This window comes from Nelusetta ayraudi, unplaced genomic scaffold (assembly GCF_046127955.1).
Source record: "Nelusetta ayraudi isolate G7.1 ecotype Tasmania unplaced genomic scaffold, CSIRO-AGI_Nayr_v1 ptg000168l, whole genome shotgun sequence".
Taxonomy (NCBI): domain Eukaryota; kingdom Metazoa; phylum Chordata; class Actinopteri; order Tetraodontiformes; family Monacanthidae; genus Nelusetta; species Nelusetta ayraudi.
Genome location: NW_027466218.1, coordinates 2,555,001 through 2,565,000, shown reverse-complemented (window position 1 = coordinate 2,565,000; position 10,000 = coordinate 2,555,001). Strand labels below are relative to the sequence as shown.

Here is a 10,000-nt window from a genome sequence, read left to right as displayed (position 1 = left end):
GGTCGCATCGCTGAGCTCCCTCAGTTCATCGGCCCGGGGAACTGTGTCCTCGTACTCAAAGAGGTGAGAGGGGAAATGGGGGAGGCGGGGAAGGACGGCGGGCAGGCGAGTCTGTCTGCAGTCTGTCTCCATAACAACAATTAGTAGCGTGGCATCGTGGGAGTTTTCCTCATCATTTAAAACCAGTAATGCAAATTGAACAAACAAGGTCAACAACACAAACACTAATAATGAGCTGTGGAGAGACTTTTTTTTGTTTTGTTTTTTTGTTTTTTTCTGCTCCAGCCTTGAATATTTGCTCTTGGGGATGCCTTCGCGAGGACATTTGTAATAACTGAAAAACAGCTTTGTGTGGTAATGAGGGCTTGGAACCACCAGTGTGCGCAGAAAAAGTAAATAACACAACCCCCAGCCCTGAAGATAACCTTTTGAACGCTGCAACTCTGTGCTTGTCTCTCGTCCAGGTATTGACTTTGCTGATAAACTCGGCGTACAAGCCCAGCCGCGTGCTGCGAGAGCTGCAGCTGGACCAGGAGAGCCGCTGGCAAGGCTACGGAGAGACACTCAAAGCCAAGTGAGGAGAAAAGCTATTAAATTCTTAGCTGTACAGAAAGACCTGCTGGCCAAGTGCTCACAGCTGCCCTCTTTAAGGACACGTCCCGCACCAGACCCAGTGTCAGAGTGCAGGAGTGCAAGCAAAACGTTTCCGTGCCACTCGCGTCCCATTATAGGCGTGCTTTGCATCCATTGCTCTTTACTCACTGTTCAACCTTGCTTCAAATGCCAGGTACAAGGGGAAGAGCTACCGAGCCACTGTGGAAGTAGTTCGCACCGCTGACCGCGTCGCAGAATTCTGCAGGAAAACCTGCATCAAGCTCGAGTGTTGTCCGAACCTGTTCGGACCTCGTATGGTTCTGGACCGCTGCTCTGAGAACTGCTCTGTCCTCACCAAGACCAAATACAGTAAGTGGTTTGCAGATGATTCCTCGAGTCATCTGCTTGCTCTTGACAGGTGCTAATACAAACTGATGGCTCTAATTTGGGGTGATTAAATATCAAAGCTTGTTTCCTGTTTTCGGGAAACTTTTCTTTTTTTCCCTGCTGCATCGGGTCGGTTGTTGCTCATTGAAATGAAACATCAATAGCTGCGTTTCCATTACCCTTAGAATTGCGCAAAACCTCACAATAAAAAAAAAATATCAAAAAAAAAATATCACAATAAAAAACTGGTAATAGAAACCTAAAGTTTGAAAAACCTCCGATATATCGCGACAAAGGTTTTGACGTTAGAGATATTGTTTTTATTGTGAAAAACTGCGATGGAAACGCAGCTAGTGACTAGATAAGTAATTGCTCATGTAATTACAACATTATAATGCAATGCCATAACCATCATTCAAGGGGATGAGCAGCGATTCTGGTTTCAGTGTGTGAGTTTGGATGTGCCTCTTTCATCTTGTTGGCTTGTTGACTTGATGCCGCGCTGTCGACTTGAGGTTGATAGTCTGATGCAATCCGAAGGCAACAAACAAATATCACTTTGATTTTAGGGTTTCATGCCACTACACACGGCATGTATCCTCCACAGACGAGCTCAATTCTGAAATTGGACGGATTAATTTTCATCAATCTCCATCACGTGGAAACGGTGGATGGAGATTGATGGGCATTAATGCAACAAATTGGACTACAGTTTTAGACTATAAGCCTGTCGTCATGTCACCAGCATATTACTGTGGAAAGAAGAAGAGTAAACGCGTTGGCCGTCCACCAGGGGGACACTCCAACCTGGAAGGCGGGGTGAAGAGGCGCGGCCGGAGGAGGAAGAGGAGGAAGCAGCTTTTTGTCCACAAGAAGAGACGCTCCTCGGCCTCGGTGGACAACACGCCCGCTGGTTCGCCACAGGTGCGTGTTCTATGTGCACCATGTGTGTTTCATCCAGTTCCTCATTGACTTTTTGTTTTTGCCTGACTGTTTAAATGGACTCCTGGTTGTTGCCTGCGGCTCACAGGGCAGCGGCGAGGAGGAGGACCTGGACGAGGAAGACTCTCTCACTGAGGACTCCGGTTCAGAGCTCCCTGACGACCTCCAGGAAGACTCGGAACAGTCTTTCGGGAAGTCGCAGCCCACCACGCCGTCTCCCTCCCCACCAGCGACGCCCAGGCCCACGCGGCGGCGACGGAAACCTCGCTCGCCTTCGTTCTCCGACGATGAGAATCGCCCTCCGTCACCAAAGGTAAGAGGGACTTGGGAAAAGTAAGGGTGCATTTTCATTCTTCAGTTCATGGAAAAATGTGTTTTCTGATTTAACAGGCGTATGAGAATGTCTATTACTTAATAATTCCTGCTTTATAGAGGTTAATAGAGTTTACATTTACTTTGTAAAGCAATATTCTGGTACTAACTCAGTTATGATTATAATTTTTCATATTACATGTCACATTTTTTGTAAGATGTGTGAACACTGCAATGACCGACACATGGCGTATGCCGATCTTGCTCCATCTGTGCTCTTATTTCTTCTTTTTTATTTATTGACTCATTTTTTAACTGTATTTTTATGCCTGTGTATGCACTTTGTAACAATGTTAAGAAAGCTGCAATACAAATAAAGTTATTATTTTTGTTATTATTACTTATGCACGGAGCAGGTGCTGCACAAATGATCATAGAGTTGTTGGGGTTGGGATTTCTACCACTACTCAGCACCGGACTAAAGGGTTAAAATAAGCTGCTTGTCTTCTGTGTGACTCCTGTTTGTCTGCGTGTTTATAGACCTCAAAGACGGAGCCGCCTCAGAAGTTGTGCTTGGACACCAGCCCGTTGGAGTGGAGCGTTACTGATGTGGTTCGTTTCATCCGGACCACCGACTGTGCACCTCTCGCACGGATTTTCCTGGATCAGGTAACATGAAAGCAGCAGTAGACTGTAATAAGTGCATTATCCGCTCGCGTTGTATCCATGGTGCCGAACAAAAAAAACCCCACGGCCGCTGGGCGGTTGAAGTGAAACTAACTCTTGACACGGTGTCTATGTGTGAATGATTGTTTACGTAGGAGATTGACGGACAGGCGCTGTTGCTGCTGAACCTCCCCACCGTGCAGGAGTGTATGGACCTGAAGCTGGGACCAGCCATCAAGCTATGCCACCACATCGAGAGGGTCAAGCTGGCGTTCTACCAACAGTTTGCTACGTAGCTGGTGTGGGAGGACATGGACAAAAGCTACATCCAATTCTGTGTATTAATCCTGTGAAACACACTGTATTTTACCCATGGTGACTTTCTTACACTGGGCATTCCTGCACCACATGGTGTTGGATAAATAAGGACATGAAATGGGTCGTTTTTTTCTCTTTTTTTTTTATAGTTTTGTTTTAATTCAAGGGGGGCATAAAAGGAGAAGCTCATCTGCTGAGGGTCCAACACTTTGCTTGTTCTCAAGTTTGTTTTTTTTTAGGCATTTTAAACTGTACGTATGTGCAGAAATAGTATTGATTTTTGCATGTTTTGCCAAGACAAATGCAATATAATTTCATCAGCCTGACATTTTAGGCATTTTATGTATTTCTTCTAGATTTTCTTTGATTTTTTTTTCCTTTAATTCCACTTGCTAAATGAAATACAGTGCCCATCCCTCACACTGGACGATCAGTCAGCAGACGCTGTCACCGATGAATTGCCGCTCAGTCACCTTTTCCTATCAGCAAATATGGACAGGCCTTGCCTCCTTATTTTGGTCATTTTAGGCTGACGTCTTGTTTCAGCATTTGTTGACTCACTCTTGAGCACTTCAAAACAATATCAGTGGCAGGAGTTTCTTGTTTCATTAAGTTTTGTTCTAACCTTAAAGGTATCATCGCACATCAGTAAATACAAAAACTATTCAAGAGAACAGGTTATATGTTTAAAAAAAAAAAAATCTGTCAGTATACTTATATTTGAAAGCCATCAATAACTTGAACATTAGTCGTTAGGTACTGTTTTAAATGTATTATCCAGTTAAAGAATGACATTTGCAGAAGAATGATTTCAAAAGATCAAATTGTTTTCTTAGTTCAAGATTGTACATGTTTACATTGCAAGGATCCATGCAAGCACAACTGATGCCATGCGCTGTATAGGGTTATGCAAATATGACAGTGTGTTTTGTATATATTGTATATAATCAAATATCTTCTAGTGCAACAGGGTGAAAAAAAAATATATGGAGCAATTACTAACTTTCTTCTTAAGAAATCTGTTAATTGCCCTAAATTTCCACAAATATTTGCACAAAACAAGCCTAAATTTTCTCACATTGGTTGGTACAATTGTTTATTTTAAATGTTGCATATAATTGAGGGAAATTATTTTTTAAAAAGTTAACTTAAAAAAACCAAACATTGGCAGTATTAAGGAATGATATTCTCGAAGGCGTTTGTAAATGGATCTTTCTTTTTATTAATTCTTGATTTCCTGTAGAGTGACCTACTGTACTGTGCTTCGTTTCTGTGAGTAAAAAGCCTTTCGGTTCTGTTCGTTCAAATCTTTTTTCAAATTTGCTATCGCTTCCGCCTCCCGCGGTGCAACGGGGGAGCCTTTTTATTTCCATGTTTGTTACCAGCGTCGTTGTAAAGCGAAAGCTGCAAATAAAATGGTAACGTTACAGTCTCTCGTCCACTTTGCTTTATGTCCTACATTTCCCATGAGTCATTTCGATGGGGGCGTGGGGTAACCCCAGGTCACATGACACGACGTCTGTCAACATGAGTGGGCACTGCTGCTGGGGTTGGGAAGCACAGCTGGGTTGAAGGCGAGACGCGACCTGCAACATCTCTTATTCTTGGCAAAATACTTCAACGGAGGCATTGGCCATAACGTAGGAGTTGCTTTTTATTCATTTAGTGAATTTAAGGTGAAACAAATGTGCAGGTAGTTGGAGCGTTCGAAAGTAGACATGCTTTGCTGAGTCGTTAGCTTGGATGCTAGCTAGTCTCGGAGAGCGTTCAGTCCCCGCATCTCCTCCTGTTTCCCCCAAGCCGCGCTACTTTCGATAAATTCCGATGGCCTCTATACTCCCGGCGCAACGACACAGCCATAATAAGTTTGTAGAGCACATGTTAGCTTGAGACGCGGCATGAAACATCAAAAGCCGGCTTATTGATTCCCCCCCAGTAGCCAAGTCAGCAGGAGCTTTTCGCCGATACACTGACCCTTTAAATCGTCTCTCGACGTTTCATCTCGGCCTCTAATGCGTTCAAACGCCGCCGGTCACTTCTTTTAAGTGACGTTTCTTTACCCCCCCTTCAAACCTCCACGACTGTATGTATGGGCGTCTGAAGGAGAATGACTGTATGTTGGGACGTCAAAGGGTGCCTCCATCTTCAAGCGAACGCGCTCCGACTCGACGTATCGATTAGCTGACCAACATCTGCAGCAGAAGACTTGAGGGCCAGACACACGGTCGGAGTGCGTTCAGGCGACTGTGGTTTTTCTCCTCCTCCTTCTCTCCTCCTCTCCTCGACTCTCCCTCTCGGCCACATGGATGCTGTCAGCGGTGTCAACATGCTGCCGCAGCTGCAGGACGTGGCGCTGACAGGTGGAGGTGGAGGTGGAGCGGCGCTGATTCCCGCCGGCTCCTCCACCACCACCAACAACACGTCGGTGTCCTCCAGCCCGACGCAGGGCACCGACAACCGGGGCTGCGAGAACGGCGCCCTCATGGACTCCTTTGGGATTTTCCTGCAGGGGCTCCTCGCCATGGTGGCTTTCAGCACGCTGATGTGTGAGTGTTTGTTATCAGAGGTTTTTTTTTTTTTGTTCGGCTCCGTCTCGGATATCTGACTCCAGCTGCTCGGTGGAACGCGTTCTCTGTCCAATAGGGTCCCTCGCTTAATCAGCTGCGTTATTGATCGCTGACACGGGTGGGTTACAGGAAAGGGCAAACCGCTGTGATACACCAACAGTACAACTTTCTGCAGAGGATTCTAGTTGGCAGCTGCAGTATTGCTTTGCTTTAAAAAAAAAAAAAATGAAATACAAATAAATAAGCGGGTTAAATGTGTGCTTTGCTATTTCTTACATTTGTGCCCAGCGGTAAGAGAAATTAAAATAGTATCAATCAAAACACTTTTACTTGAAGGGACAGTCCCTTAAGAAACTCTATCTTCTCAGCACATGTCATTGTACTCACTGCAAAAGCTCCTGATAAACTATTAAACCAGGTGGGGTTCCTTACTGTAATGGGTCCCAAGTAGCAAGCCCTTAAGAAATAAATGTTGCCAATGGAGGAACCCTGGCGCTGGCACTCATATTATTCAGTTTCTTCTCAGTCTTCCTTCCACTTTGCAGCATCAGCAGCGACTTCCTGTTTCGACCACAACAACCCCAAAAATGCTGATTGGTTTCTGGCCAATCCGCTTTCTTTACATTCATTTTCATTTTCAGTGAGTTCAGGAGCCACCCTAAATCACAGCAGACGTCTCTGGCAAAAGAAACCGAGACCGGCTCCCTGTTTGGTTGCCACAGTCTGTGTCACCATGCAACCGCCAATCACATGTCCCACGACATTCCGACACCAATGTGAACAGAAAGGGCGACAAAAGTTTGCTCAGTGTGACCTGTACTCTGCAGGATTCCATCTGCTGCACAACTGCTACAAACATTTAGATTCTGTTGTTTTGCACGGCTGTGAATTAAGTGAAATGCATTTCAGAATGCTAGGTCCCCCATAGGGGTTGGGGTTTTTTCTACTTTGTTTTCTCTTTGCTCGAGGCGGAACGGCTTGCCCTATGCCTTGAGTTCTCACCCACCCAGCTGTATGCAGGGTGTGTACGGCCTGAAGTCACACTTGTGCTCCAAGTTAGAAAAAAAGAAAGAAAAACAACTGAGGTCACCTCATCAAGTATAACTTTCCAGCATGACAACACAAAAAGAAACGCTGAAGATTTTAACGCTGTGTGGATTTAGAACCTTGTGTGTTGTGGTAATTCATCTCTAACCTTTGAAGTAAATCAGTAATTTTAAAGTGTTGCACAGTATGAACTCATTGCAGCAGTTGTGAAACTATTGGAGGGCGGAATGGAAATCAAGAAAAACAAGCCACTATTGTGAGGAACAAGCAGGGCTCTATTGGTGTTGGACATGTCACTGCTGACCACGTCGAGTCGTCGTGCAGAATCCTCTCAGCCAGTTCGCATAGAGCAAACAAACACTGCCAGGAGTAAAATAGCTGTCTGAGACTCTGCAGAATTTAAATATTGCTGATGAACAAATGAGAAAACTGCAGATTGTGACACCACAAACGTTTTATTCTGAACAAGGAAACAAAATTTTAAATTCTTAAATTTTTAAAGAGATTTGAACAAACAGACTTTTAACTGGTGGGAAACTCAAAGCAAGCGATCACGTCCGCCTCTACATCTGGAGTTTGCACATTCAGCACTGTGTTTCTGGCCTCTGGTTCTGCCTCCAGCGCTTGTGCACTGGCAGTTCCCGTATTTTAACAGTGCTTTTGCTGAAACTCACTAAGGGGAAGTCATACGCCAGTGCAAACACAAACTGAACCACATCTGCTCATGTCCTCCTGTCGTGGTTACGTGAGTGATGTGTGGCAAAGTGCACCTGTCTTCATGTTGCTCTCCCCTTTCCTCCACAGTGAAGCGCTTCAGGGAGCCCAAACATGAGCGGCGGCCCTGGAGGATCTGGTAAGACGACTCTGCGAGGGTCAGTCCACTTCTCTGCGTCGGCGGGTGACTAAACGACCCTGCTGTCTGCCTGCCTGTCTGTCTGTCTGTCTGTCCCGCAGGTTCCTGGACACCTCCAAGCAGGCCATCGGGATGCTCTTCATCCACTTTGCTAACGTGTACTTGTCTGACCTCACAGAGCAGGACCCGTGCTCACTGTGAGTCCATCCTGTGCTATATTAAGAAAACAAACAAACAAAAAGCACTTTAAGCTGCCAGTGCTTTCTCACTTTCAGCCTTGTGTCTGTCTCCTCTAGATACCTCATTAACTTCCTTTTGGACGCCTCTCTGGGAATGTTGTTCATCTACGCTGGGGTGAGAGCCGTCAGCGCTATTGTGGAGTGGAGGCAGTGGGAATCTCTGCGCTTTGGCGAGTACGGTGAGTGTCACGTATTGGACTGACCAAACGCCCGTGATGGCAAACGGAGGGAGGACAGTGGCTGCTGTTCCAGCGCCGCCTCTTTTTTTTTTTGTATTATTATTTTTTCTTTTACATTGGCACTTTTTGCACTAAGATGACTTACATGACTTTGAAGCAGGGAACCATGATAACAATCAGTGCAACTGCTGCTACCTGACCTAAGCAGATTTTTTTTAAGAAGGACTTTGTCTTTGTGTGTGTGTGCGTGTGCTTGTGTGTGTAGGAGAGCCAGTCCAGTGCACAGCGTGGCTGGGCCAGTGTATTCTATACATCCTCATCATGATGTTTGAGAAAGTCTTGATCATGCTCGTCCTCCTCATCCCAGAGTGGAAGAAGGTCAGAAAAGCTCATTTTGAAAAGATCTAATAAGACTGCAGTAGACATTTGTGCACATAATTCCCACAAATCTCTTCACCACGTGTTCCAATTTCAAACTGTGTTGGTCTAGATGTTTGTAACTTTTCGTGTGTGTGTGTGTGTGTGTGTGTGTGTGTGTGTGTGTGTGTGTGTGTGTGTGTGTGTGTGCACGCTCCACAGCTGGCCCTCCTCAACCCTATAGAGAACCCCGATCTGGAGCTGGCCATCGTCATGCTCATCGTCCCGTTCTTCGTCAATGTAAGTCTACCGTCTGAGCCTGTTCCTCCTGCACGCTAATTCTCTGAGGATGCTGCAAAAAAAATACAAATAAATTTTAAAAAATGCATCGTTGAAACGACAAAAATCAGCGCTGTCATTAAATTCTTTAGTGTCCAGGTGTGATCGGTGCTGCCAGAGTGTGTCGTTATCAAAAGCCTCGCGGAGAAAAATACCAGGAGGTATTAGAAATTCTGTTCTGTTCTCTTCAGGCCCTAATGTTCTGGGTGGTCGATAATTTCCTCATGAAGAAGCACAGAACAAAAGCTAAGCAGGAGGAGAGGGAGGAGGACTCCCGGGGCAACAGCAAGGTGCGCTACAGACGAGCAATGTCCCACGATGACTCGGAGTCGGAGGTGAGTGAGTGCCACTGTGTGACTGCGGGATGCTGGCGGGAGTGAAAGACTGCGACAAAGCAGTTTTTAAAAGTGTCAGAAATAGCGTTTTTTCAGTCATGTGAACATTCAAGAAGAGTCGGAGTGCATTCTTGATAAAGGTCCTGACATCGGGCAAAAAATTCACCTCACCAGTGATTTCTAACAATAACGTGTCTCTCTGACAATCTGCGAAATAAGAATCCACAAAAATGAGGAAAGTCCAGTCTAAGCCCAGTTAACACACAGTTCTATCAGTCCGACCGTTGTGTGAAGTCACAAAGGGCACTGATGCCTTGCCCAGGTTAGTGAAAAGTTTATTTTTAGTTTATATTTATTTTTATTCTATTGTCTGAGAGTGCTTTGCATCTGTAACCTTTTCGGCACATGTGGAAGGTCCAACAAAGCGGTTTCAGCGGGCAGCTGAACGCCAGGTTGGATATTAACAAATTAATAAAAATTATTTCAAAATGATTTGTTAGTTTTCAGTTTACCAAATATTTTTTATGCTTCCTGGGTATTTTTCTTCTCCTTCTTCTTTTGATTAATTTTGTCAGTATATCTTTTAACATAAAAGGAACACATCCCGTCCTGCAAATGCTACAGGTGCCTGGCGTCCAGTTTGTCTGTTAACACGAACCTCTGTGCCACACGTGACATGCTAGCAATCTCTTTTACATTAAGTCGTCATCGCTGTCAAGTAGAGGCACATTTTGAAGGGCGTGAGCATGTTGTGTGACTGTGTTTGGAGAGCTGTTAACCACTAGATCATCAGGCACTTCTCCTAACTGAATCCTTCATTGACTCTGTGGTTGTACATTAACCAAACCGCCCCCCTCTTGTTGCC

The 10,000-nt window shown here is 45.1% G+C and overlaps 2 protein-coding genes across 8 annotated transcripts in view; both read left to right on the top strand.

The window, feature by feature from the left end:
• The window catches only part of sfmbt1 (Scm like with four mbt domains 1), an 18,336-nt gene extending 13,688 nt beyond the window's left edge, over positions 1-4,648 (top strand). For 4 of the 5 annotated variants that reach the window (XM_076014390.1, XM_076014387.1, XM_076014389.1 and 1 more), the window contains exons 15-21: positions 1-63; positions 465-574; positions 788-963; positions 1,727-1,905; positions 2,012-2,236; positions 2,776-2,904; positions 3,057-4,648. The exon at positions 1-63 is cut by the window's left edge and continues 77 nt beyond it. In XM_076014390.1, coding sequence (XP_075870505.1) covers positions 1-63; positions 465-574; positions 788-963; positions 1,727-1,905; positions 2,012-2,236; positions 2,776-2,904; positions 3,057-3,197 — 1,023 coding nt within the window. In that variant the 3' untranslated portion in view covers positions 3,198-4,648. The remainder of the gene's footprint in view (positions 64-464; positions 575-787; positions 964-1,726; positions 1,906-2,011; positions 2,237-2,775; positions 2,905-3,056) is intronic. The other variant, XM_076014391.1, reaches the window with a different exon arrangement.
• A 111-nt stretch (positions 4,649-4,759) lies between these two features.
• Positions 4,760-10,000, top strand: part of stimate (STIM activating enhance) — an 11,532-nt gene continuing 6,291 nt past the window's right edge. For all 3 annotated transcript variants that reach the window (XR_012925441.1, XR_012925442.1, XM_076014393.1), the window contains exons 1-7: positions 4,760-5,765; positions 7,638-7,686; positions 7,788-7,883; positions 7,983-8,104; positions 8,370-8,482; positions 8,684-8,761; positions 8,992-9,135. Coding sequence is in view for 1 of the 3 variants with exons in the window: in XM_076014393.1 (XP_075870508.1) it covers positions 5,522-5,765; positions 7,638-7,686; positions 7,788-7,883; positions 7,983-8,104; positions 8,370-8,482; positions 8,684-8,761; positions 8,992-9,135 (846 nt within the window). In the remaining 2 variants the exon portion in view is untranslated. The remainder of the gene's footprint in view (positions 5,766-7,637; positions 7,687-7,787; positions 7,884-7,982; positions 8,105-8,369; positions 8,483-8,683; positions 8,762-8,991; positions 9,136-10,000) is intronic.